The sequence below is a fragment of the Hylobates moloch genome, unplaced genomic scaffold (genome assembly GCF_009828535.3).
Source record: "Hylobates moloch isolate HMO894 unplaced genomic scaffold, HMol_V3 SCAFFOLD_9, whole genome shotgun sequence".
NCBI lineage: Eukaryota > Metazoa > Chordata > Mammalia > Primates > Hylobatidae > Hylobates > Hylobates moloch.
In genome coordinates this window covers 19,004,987-19,016,122 of record NW_026652284.1, presented here as the reverse complement: position 1 = coordinate 19,016,122, position 11,136 = coordinate 19,004,987, and the positions used below count along the sequence as shown (strand labels likewise).

Below are 11,136 nucleotides of genomic sequence, written 5' to 3'. Positions count from 1 at the left end.
ACGGAGCGGTGGGTGGTCGCTCAGCTCCCCAGTCGCTCTCCGACACCCGGCTGGGGAGACAGGATCTCCCCGGAGGCCGCAGCAGCTTGATTGTCACCCGGGCAACCCCACCTTCCGGTTCGCTCTACAACCCCTTGCGCCCGCTTCCGGTTCCGGCGTCGTGCGTCATCGCTGGGCGACTGATTTCGAGTTTCCGGTCCGGTTAGGCCAGCGGGTGCGGTCCTGGTCGGAAGGAAGTGGAGAGTCGGGGGTCACCAGGCCTATCCTCGGCGTCACAGTCGGCCACCGGGGCTCGCCGCCGTCATGGAGAGCGGAGGGCGGCCCTCGCTGTGTCAGTTCATCCTTCTGGGCACCACCTCTGTGGTCACCGCCGTCCTGTACTCCGTGTACCGGCAGAAGGCCCAGGTCTCCCAAGAGCTCAAGGTCAGTGCTGCAGCCGGCCTGGCCTCAGCCGGGTCATCTCTGTCCCAGGTCCTGGGGAGCACACGATTCACCTTGGCCGCCCCGTCGTCGGAAATTGTCCAAAAAAGGAAACAGCCTCTGAAGGGTGTCATCCAGCCAGTAAATTGAGGAGCGAGGGGCAGGATTCGGGCTCGGGATAACGGCTGCTCCTCTCCTTTTCTCCCAAGTCCCTCTTATGACTCAGAATGAATCTTGACTTCATTACTTTACTCGAAAAATATTTATTGAACACCTGCGATGCGCCAGGCAGTGAGTAGAACAGATGAAAGTCTATCCCTTCTTGGAGATAACATTTTAGTACGACTAGACAGCAAACATGTAAATCAGGCGGTGTAACAGATGGTCAGCAATGCTTTAGAGTAAGGTAGGGGAGAGAGGACATGGAATGCCGGAGAAAGGGGGATCTCCTATCTTAAATAAGGTGACATTTGAGCAGAGCCCAGGAGGATATGAGGGGAGTCATGCAGATATCTAGCGGGAGATGGAACAGCAAATGCAGACATCCATTTACTGAACCACTCCATTCCTTGCTTTACAGATGCTTCCTTTTTATATTACAACTATTTTCATAAACGGCGCTCTTTTTTGAACTGTGCTTTACGGTTTACACAACACATTTGCATTTATTTTTATTTTTTATTTTTTTGAGATGGAGTCTTCATGTGTCGCCCAGGCCGGAGTGCAGTGGCGCGATCTGGGCTCACTGCAGCCCCTGCCTCCCAGGTTCAAGTGGTTCTCCTGCTTCAGCCTCCCGAGTAGCTGGGATTACTACGCCCAGCTAATTTTTTTTGTATTTTAGTAGACACAGGGTTTCACCATGTTGGCCAGGCTGGTCTCCAGCTCCTGACGTCAGGTGATCTCCCCACCTCGGCTCTCCGAAGCGTTGGGATTACAGGTGTGAGCCACTGCGCCCAGCCACATTTTCATCTTGATTTTATTTTTTTCTTCACAGTAATTTTTTTCTTTCCTTTCCTCCCCTCTCCTCCCCTCCCCTCTTCTTTCCTTTCCTTCCCTTTCCCTTTCTCTTTCTCTTTCTCTCTTTCTCTTTCCCTTTCTCTTTTCTTTTCTTCTTTTCTTTTCTCTTCTTTTCTTTTCTCTTTTCTTCTTTTTTTGATACGGAGTCTCACTCTGTTGCCCAGGCTGGAGTGCAATGGCACGATCTTGGCTCACTGCAACCTCCACCTCCCGCGTTCAAGCGATTTTCCTGCCTCAGCCTCCCGAGTAGCTGGGATTACAGGTACCTGCCACCATGCCTGGCTGATTTTTGTATTTTTAGTAGAGATGGGGTTTTGCCATGTTGGCCAAGCTGGTCTCCAGCTCCTGACCTCAGGTGATCCGTCTGCCTCAGCCTCCCAAAGTGCTGGGATTACAGGCGTGAGCCACTGCGCCTGGCCCACAATAATTTTTTGAAGTAGATAAAATGACAGTTACCACCACATTGCAAATCAGAAAATTGAGATTCGGAGGAAAGGCCATACAGCTAGTCAGCTTGAAACTTAAATTTAGGTCTTTTGTGTCTTTTTTTTTTTTTTTTTTTTGAGACGGAGTCTCACTCTGTCGCCCAGGCTGGAGTGCAGTGGCGCGATCTCGGCTCACTGCAAGCTCCGCCTCCTGGGTTCACGCCATTCTCCTGCCTCAGCCTCTCCGAGTAGCTGGGACTACAGGCGCCCGCCACCACGCCCGGCTAATTTTTTTTGTAATTTTAGTAGAGACGGGGTTTCACCGTGGTCTCGATCTCCTGACCTCTTGATCCGCCCGCCTCGGCCTCCCAAAGTGCTGGGATTACAAGCGTGAGCCACCGCGCCCGGCCTTAAATTTAGATCTTTTGATTCCAAGGGTAGGATTTTAATCTGATTGACATTGCTTTATTGTGACTGACTGGTCCAGAGAGATGGGCCTCTTTAGGTCAGAGACAGGGTCTTATTCATCCATTCTCTTTCCTCTAGCTTCTAACACAGTACTTGACAAGTGGTAGATGCTCAGTAAATGTTTGTGGGTTCTTTTTGGCTGAAGTTTCACAATACAAGAGCTAAGGGCCTAACCTAATTTGATGTTTATATGAAAGATGGATTCCTAAACCTGACTAACTTCATTATCAGATTGTTTTCAGTAAGGGTTTAGAAACTAATGTGTGGGCCAGGCTACTCCAGCCTGGGTGACAAGAGCAAGACTCCATCTCAGAAAAAAAAAAAACCTATGTGTGAAATCCAGTCCCTGCTATGAAGGGAGTCTTGGAATCTGGAAAGAACCAAGTTATGAGGCAACCGGATTTGCTGTGCAGTGGCGTTATAGTGAGATTCCAGCTGCCCTGTATTTCCCCTGATTAAATAATCAAGTTAATCCTGAAGTGATTAGCTCTGTGTAACTGATACTTCACTTTCTGATTCCAAACCACTTTGGCCTCAAGTTGGCTGGAAGTGGGATTCTTTGAAGCCATGAACTCTTTAGGTTTCATCTTTGGGTGACCTTAAAACCTTTGCCAATCAGTTCCTAAATGAGGATGAAATAGCCCCTTCCTGGAAAAGGAGTTGGGACTCTTAATATTTTAGATTCTATTTTCTATTTCCTTCCTCTCTTTCTCCCTCCTTTCCTTCCTTTTCTTTCTCCTTGGCCTTCCTTCCTGTCCTTCATTTCTTTCTTCTTTTTTTTTGCTTTTTTTTTTTTTTTGAGACATGGTCTTACTCTGTTGCCCAGGCTGGAGTGCAGTGGCACAAACATAGCTCACTGCAGCCTCAAGCTCCCAGGCCCATGCCAGTCTCCTGCCTCAGCCTCCTAAGTAGCTAGGACTACAGGTGCACACCACCACGTCCAGCTAATTTTTTATTTTTTATAGTGATGGGGTCTTGCATGTTGCCCATGCTAGTTTTGCACTGCTGGCCTCAAGCAGCCATCCCACTTTGGACTCCCAACGTGCTGAGATTATAGGTGTGAGCTACCATGCTCGTCCTAGATCTATTTTCTTGATCAGATGACAAAACTTCCACAGTAGGGCTTGTGTCCTATCCTGTGTATCTCTTATAGTGAGGAGAATGCATATTTATTGCGTGCCTCCTATGTGCCAGCCCCTGGGCTGGATTCTTTCACTCCTTAAAGTTCATTTAACCCACATAAAAATCCTGTGAAATTGCATTTTCCCTGTCCTTTACGGTTTTGGAACCTGAGACTCAGATAAATGAAGTTGCCCCAAGTCACAGTGGATGCATTGGAGCTTAATTAAACTCCAGATCTTTCTGATCATATTCTCCCTCTTCCCCCTTTAAAATTCGAATTGGCCATCCTGTGATGGATACTTTACTAGCTGTCTCACTTTGGGCAAATCACTTCACCTCTCTGAACCTGTTTCCTTATCTGTAATTGGTGATGATAATGTCTACTGTAAAGGGATGGTGTGGGCATTAAGTGGTTTATGCATTTAAAGTGCCTAGCATATTGCCTGGTACATAGTATATTTAAATGCTTATTTATTCATTAATTTATTCATCAAATAATGTATTAAATGCTTGCTGTGTGTCAGGCACAGTTCTCAGCACTAGGGGGATAGCAGTGAATGGGACAAACAACGTCCAAGCCCTCCTAGGGTTTAACATTCTAGTGGAAGGAGACAGATAATGAGTAAATTGTTAGTTGTTGTTGCTGTCGTTTTGGTATCTTCACAGTATAAGTGGCTAAGAAATTTTGATTGACCTTGCTCCTGTCACTTACTGTGTAGTAGTAGCTTAAACTCAGAGTGACCTTCATATACACCTTGTATCTCATCACCTCTTTAGAGGTTACTGAATCTGGCATCCTTAAGAGTTGTTTTTGGGAATACCCTGAAAGCAGAGATGGTCCTTTATTCGTCCCTGCATCTCTGACACCCACCACAGTGCCTGGCACATAGATGCTCAGGAAATGATTGTTGATTTTATTCCTTTTCTCTTATTTTTGAAACAACAGTGACAGGGTTGGTTTCCCAAGTGCAGTGGGTTGGATGCTCTGAGTTGGAAGGCAGAGGAGAACTAGGGATTGTTAGAGGAAGACAGCAGCAGAAGGAACCGTGCTCACTTAATTATAACCGTGAAAAAGGCAGAAAGTAGAACAGACTGGATGCGGTGGCTCACACCCGTAATCCCAGCACTTTGGGAGGCCGAGGCAGGAGGATCACTTGAGCCCAGGAGCTCAAGACCAGCCTGGGCAACATTGGGAGACCCTGTCTCTGCAAAATAAAAAAATTAGCCAGGTGTGGTGGTGCATGCCTGTGGTCTCAGCAACTTGGGGGCCTGAGGTGGGAGGATCACTTGAATCTGGGAGGTTGAGGCTGCAGTGAGCCGTGATTGCACTACTGCACTCCAGCCTGGGTATAACAGTGAGACCCCATCTCAAAAAAAAAAAAAATTGTGGAATGGCATTTGGCACCAGTTAACAGTCTTCCTGTTGAAGCAAAGGCAACCCCCCTGCTTTGTTTTTTTTGATAACATACAATGTAGAGCATTGGTTCGTAAAGATGTGGTAATATTAATAATAACACCTACCGGCCGGGCGCGGTGGCTCACGCTTGTAATCCCAGCACTTTGGGAGGCCGAGGCGGGCGGATCACGAGGTCAGGAGATCGAGACCACAGTGAAACCCTGTCTCTACTAAAAAATACAAAAAATTAGCCGGGTGTGGTGGCGGGCGCCTGTAGTCCCAGCTACTCGGAGAGGCTGAGGCAGGAGAAAGGCGTGAACCCGGGAGGCGGAGCTTGCAGTAAGCCAAGATTGCGCCACTGCACTCCAGCCTGGGCGACAGAGTGAGACTCCGTCTCAAAAAAAAAAAAAAAAAAATAATAATAACACCTACCAGTTCTCAAACCACTACTATGTACTAGGCGATAGGTTAGGTACTTTATACCTGAACGCTTTGGATCATAACTCTGTGTTGTCAAGAAGAGATTGAATGATGTTCAGTCTGTGGGATGTAAATTGACTAGTACCTTTTATATTTTCACTAAAAAGTCTTAACATGAAAAAGAATGTAGGTTTTGGTTAACTGGAACAAGAATGTATGTGGCACCCCCATTCTGCAGTGATGGAAGGGGGCAGAGGCATGGCTCCATTCCTGTTGATGTACACAGCTTTGAAATCTGATTCTCTGTAGTCACCTTCCTGTCCAATTTCCATATTCTCTTGACACGAAAAAATGGTGAATCTTTTTCTTTTTTTGCCTATAAGTTTGATTGAGCATGTCAGTGTTCAATGGCCAGTTTATTTAATTTTTTTTTTTTTTTTTTTGTATTTAGGGAGCTAAAAAAGTTCACTTGGGTGAAGATTTAAAGAATATTCTTTCAGAAGCTCCAGGAAAATGTGTGCCTTATGCTGTTATAGAAGGTATGTTTGCTTATTGGTTAACGGAAAACAACTTCTTTTTCCCAAAAGATTGATAAAGATCATCTTGGCTAATATTAAGTGCCTTTTGTGGTGTTGGGTCCATGGTCCAGAACATACTTTGGGGTCAGAAAGACGTGGGTTATTGCATTGTGATCGCTAAGATTACCAAAACTCCCTGAACCACTGTTGCCCGATCTTGAAAATAATACTTACCTTTATGGGGTTGTTATAAGAAAAATTATGTGATCCATGCAAAGTGCTTAGGAGAGTGCTTCTAAAATGTGACTTATGGTGATCAGAATGTCATTGTTTTGATTCATTAGCAAAAGTCAACTGAAAACATTTAATTTTTAACATTTTTTAAATTAAAAAACATTTTTTTTTGAGGCCGGGTGTGGTAGCTCATGCCTGTAATCCCAGCACTTTGGGAGGCTGAGGTGGGCTGATCACTTGAGCTCAGGAGTTTGAGACCAGCCTGGTCAACATGGTGAAACCCCGTCTCTACTAAAAATACAAAAATTAGCTGGATGTGGTGGCACATACCCGTAATCCCAGCTATTTGGGAGGCTGAGGCAGGAGAATTGCTTGAACCTGGAAGGCAGATGTTGCAGTGAGCCAAGATTGTACCACTGCACTCCAGCCTGGGTAACAGAGTGAGACTCCATCTCAAATACAGTCTTGGCTCTGTCACCCAGGTAGCTGTAGTATGGTGGTGTGATCATAGCTCACTGCAGCCTCAAACTCCTGAGCTCAAGTGATTCTCCTGCCTCAGCCTGGCAAGTACCTGGGACTACAGGCACATGCCACCACACCCTGCTAACTTTTTAATTTTTTGTAAAGATGGAATCTCACTGTGTTAACCAGGTTGGTCTCAAACTCGTGGCCCCAAGTGATCCTTCTGTCTTGGCTTCCCAAAGTGTTGGGATTATAGGTGTGACCTACTGTGCCAGACCAGAAAACACATTTTAAATTATCTGAAAGGAGAAGGCGAAAAATTCTTCAGAAATAATAGAATTTGTGTCCACTTAGGAGCTGTGCGGTCTGTTAAAGAAACGCTTAACAGCCAGTTTGTGGAAAACTGCAAGGGGGTAATTCAGCAGCTGACACTTCAGGAGCACAAGATGGTGTGGAATCGAACCACCCACCTTTGGTATGTATCACTTCTCCACTGGCCAAAACCCTTGCAGTTGGTCCATTCAAATGCCGGGGTCCTGGGTGCTGTTGCCATGACTTTAGCTTCTCCTGAGACAGGTTGAAGCCCAGTCTTTTAATGCAGGTCATATTCTTGTGTGTAGCCTGTGGGCCTCCTATGTCGGAATCACTGAGGCATCTTGTTGAAATGCAGATTTCTGAGCTCCCTTCAGTCCCTGAAGTGGATAAGTCAGTCCCTGGTGACTTATCCAACCTGAATTTCCAGGATCGGGGACCTGGAATCTATTGTTAGGCACACTGAAGTTTGAGAACCACTGAATCAGTGATTTCAGTATTTCCTAAAATGCTTTTGTGCCATCACGTGAAATATCAGTTTTCCAACTGGTCCTAGTGGGTTTTGTTTTAGATGTTTGTTTTACAGTGGAAAGGGAAATGATAGTCTGTGGCGGTATTTGTTGCCCACTGATATCGCCCCAGGACCTAAAAATGGAGCCTCCTTGTTAGGAGGCACCTGGAGATAGTGATCTTACTGTCTTCTTCCAGTTACTTCAGACCGTATGCTGTCCTCCGCATTTAGTTGATCTCCAGCTCTGCCTGGGTGTTTGCTGTTTGCTACCCTGTATCTTTAGTTCTCTTATTCTTCTAGGAATGATTGCTCAAAGATCATTCATCAGAGGACCAACACAGTGCCCTTTGACCTGGTGCCCCACGAGGATGGCGTGGATGTGGCCGTGCGAGTGCTGAGGCCCCTGGACTCAGTGGATCTGGGCCTAGAGACTGTGTATGAGAAGTTCCACCCCTCGATTCAGTCCTTCACCGATGTCATCGGCCACTACATCAGCGGTGAGCGGCCCAAAGGCATCCAAGAGACCGAGGAGATGCTGAAGGTGGGGGCCACCCTCACAGGGGTTGGCGAACTGGTCCTGGACAACAACTCTGTCCGCCTGCAGCCGCCCAAACAAGGCATGCAGTACTATCTAAGCAGCCAGAACTTCGACAGCCTGCTGCAGAGGCAGGAGTCGAGCGTCAGGCTCTGGAAGGTGCTGGCGCTGGTTTTTGGCTTTGCCACATGTGCCACCCTCTTCTTCATCCTCCGGAAGCAGTATCTGCAGCGGCAGGAGCGCCTGCGCCTCAAGCAGATGCAGGAGGAGTTCCAGGAGCATGAGGCCCAGCTGCTGAGTCGAGCCAAGCCTGAGGACAGGGAGAGTCTGAAGAGCGCCTGTGTCGTGTGTCTGAGCAGCTTCAAGTCCTGCGTCTTTCTGGAGTGTGGGCACGTTTGTTCCTGCACCGAGTGCTACCGCGCCTTGCCAGAGCCCAAGAAGTGCCCTATCTGCAGACAGGCGATCACCCGCGTGATACCCCTGTACAACAGCTAATGGTTTGGAAGCCGCACATCTTGACATGGAGGCACCCCTGCCCCCTTTTCAGGGATTTTTCTCTCGAGGCCTTTGGAGGAGCAGTGGCGGGGGTAGCTGTCACCTCCAGGTATGATTGAGGGAGGAATTGGGTAGAAACTCCAGACCCACGCCTCCAATGGCAAGATGCTGCCTTTCCCACCTGAGAGGGGACCCTGTCCATGTGGGGCCTGATCAGAGCTTCACCCTGGGAGGATGCCGTGGCGTCTCCTCCCAGGAGCCAGATCAGTGCGAGTGTGACTGAAAACGCCTCATCGCTTAAGCACCAAAGCCAGTGATCAGCAGCTCTTCTGTTCCTGTGTCTTCTGTTTTTTTCTGGTGAATTGTTGCTTGCTGTGGACTTGGTGGAGGACTCAGGGGAGGAAAGGCTGGGCCCCGAGTACAACGGATGCCTTGGGTGCTGCCTCCGAAGAGACTCTGCCGCAGCTTTTCTTCTTTTTCCTCATGCCCCGGGAAACAGTCTTTCTTCAGAATTGTCAGGCTGGGCAGGTCAACTTGTGTTCCTTTCCCCTCACCTGTTTGCCTCCTAAACGCCTGCACGTGTGTGTAGAGGACAAAAGAAAGTGGAGTCAGCACATCCGCTTCTGCCCAAATGGTTGGGGCCCCAGGCAATAGATTGAAGAGAGATCACGTGAAGGGCAGTTGGTCAGGCAGCCCTCCTGGTTTCGCCACTGGCCCTGATTTGAACTCCTGCCACTTGAGAGAGCTCAGGGGTGGTCCCTGGTTTTCCCTCCTGGAGAATGAGGTGCAGAGGCCTCGCCTTCTGAAGGACGCAGTGTGGACGCCGCTGGCCTAGTGTCCTGGCCTCACAGCTTCCTTGCAAGGCTGTCACAAGGAAAAGCAGCCGGCTGGCACCCTGAGCATATGCCCTCTCGGGGCTCCCTCATCCAGCCCGTCGCAGCGTTGACATCTTGGTGTACTCATGTTGCTTCTCCTTGTGTTACCCCCTCCCTGTATTACCATTTGCCCCTCACCTGCCCTTGGTGAGCCTTTTAGTGCAAGACAAATGGGGCTGTTTTCCCCCACCTCTGAGTAGTTGGAGGTCACATACACAGCTCTTTTTTATTGCCCTTTTCTGCCTTTGAATGTTCATCTCTCGTCCTCCTTTGTGCAGGCGAGGAAGGGGTGCCCTCAGGGGCCGACACTAGTACGATGCAGTGTCCAGTGTGAACAGCACAAATTAAACATGTTGCAACCAAGTGCTAGCCTGTTGCTTTGTTAACAAGAGTTAAATGGCTAAGCCTAAGTGTCCCCAGGATGGGATTGAATCCCCGCCACAATGGAGTGAAAGGTGGGGGAGTTTGAGGCCTCTGTGTCCTTTTCCTCGGCTATAATGGTTTGGAGTTCCCCCAGATGGTGTGATGCAGAGGCCGGGATGCCTGCCCCCTGGGGAGGAATCTGGACAGCCCGCCAGTGGGTCATACCTGGCCTTGCTGACTGTCTTTGAAGTCTGTCCCGACAGGCTACAAATCAGGGCAGTGAGATTTCACCTGCTGGGAGAATGGGATGGGGATGGGGTGCTGGGGGACAGCAGAGAGGAAATGAGCATTTAGCAATACTGCTGTGTACGAGGTACTGTGCCGTGTGCTGTTTCAAACTCATTTCAGAGTGAGTTCATCCTCACAAAACCCCTGCAGGCCGAGTCCTAGTGTCTCTGCTGTACAGGTACATTCACTGGGCTGAGGGCACAGATACAGCAAGTCACGGGTCTGAATTTAAACCCCAAGCTATTTTTAAAGTCCTCATCTTCCTGCTTACCAGTGTGGGACCAGCGAATTCCTCAGTGCTAACAGGAACACTCACAAGAGACGTGTTCCCCAAGTCCATAGAGGAGAACTGGTGGCCACACTAGAGGAACAGGCGAAAGTTGGGGTAAGAATCCACTTGCCAATATTGAGTCCGTCCAGTGAAGTATGAAGACCCTGGTTTTACACAGGGTGCTGGAGGGTGGGGCAAGGTGACAGGCCCCTGATGGCAATGGCCTGTTTGCACACCTTGAAAGCCTCCGTCCCCTTTTCATCGTCTTGGCGCTTAGCTTGTAATAGAAGGTGAATGAAGTGGCCCAGGGGGATTTGCATGGTAAGCTATCTGAGTTCAGCCCTTGGCATAGCTTTCATGGGGAGATCTGATCAAAGAGATTAAAAAGGAGCAGGCAGGCTGCTTTCCCCACCCCACCTCAATTTTGGACAGACTCCAGTTCATCTCGAGTGTTCTTCCCCACTGAGCTTCCCAACTGAGCTCCCTGTCGTGGGAGACCCAGGACCGGCACACAGCCCCTGCCTCAGGAAGCTGGCATGTGCCTGGACTCCCTGGGTGCGAGGGCCCTGCTTGGTCCTAGCCTGCTGGGGACTGAGACTGTCCCATACTCCAGCTATCACTGGCCGTTCCCACCTATTTTAGGAGCCTAATCTCCAGGAGGGTTGCATGGGTCCTAAATGGATGTGTGGAACCAAGGCTGGCAGGAGAGATGACAGAGAAAAGGGGAAGCAGGAAGTCAGTTCGGAACTGACCATGGGATGATGATGAATTTTGAGTCTCCCCTAAATCACCCCTGTGCTCAGTCACTTTACTCCCAGGCAGCCAGCACTGGGCAGGAATCACCTTGAATAATTGCTGCTGGTGTTCTGACTGTCCTTGCCAGGTACTTCATTTGCATTAATGTGGCCCTATGCAGTGGATATTGTTGCCTCCAATTAGTGGGGCCCAGTGGGGTTACATTTTGCCTGCATCCACACGTCCTCACAAGCCCAGCAATGTCAGGC

At 48.8% G+C, this 11,136-nt stretch overlaps 1 protein-coding gene across 2 annotated transcripts; it reads left to right on the top strand.

The window, feature by feature from the left end:
- The first annotated feature begins 177 nt into the window (after positions 1-177).
- MUL1 (mitochondrial E3 ubiquitin protein ligase 1) lies at positions 178-9,573 on the top strand. Of its 2 annotated transcripts, none has more exons than XM_032759162.2 (4): positions 178-423; positions 5,720-5,807; positions 6,837-6,957; positions 7,606-9,573. In XM_032759162.2, the coding sequence occupies exons 1-4, from the start codon at positions 304-306 to the stop codon at positions 8,333-8,335; spliced, it is 1,059 nt and encodes a 352-aa protein (XP_032615053.1). In that variant the 5' UTR covers positions 178-303; the 3' UTR covers positions 8,336-9,573. The 2 variants fall into 2 exon arrangements, with proteins under 2 accessions (XP_032615053.1, XP_058300468.1); XM_058444485.1 differs by lacking the exon at positions 178-423 and adding an exon at positions 459-711.
- Positions 9,574-11,136: the final 1,563 nt, after the last annotated feature.

Excerpts from the sequence above, each read along its gene's own strand:
- MUL1 (XM_032759162.2), top strand. The coding sequence starts at position 304 with ATGGAGAGCGGAGGGCGGCCCTCGCTGTGTCAGTTCATCCTTCTGGGC. Across the intron at positions 5,808-6,836 it reads GCCTTATGCTGTTATAGAAG|GAGCTGTGCGGTCTGTTAAA; the intron begins GTATGTTTGCTT and ends GTGTCCACTTAG. Across the intron at positions 6,958-7,605 it reads AATCGAACCACCCACCTTTG|GAATGATTGCTCAAAGATCA; the intron begins GTATGTATCACT and ends TTATTCTTCTAG.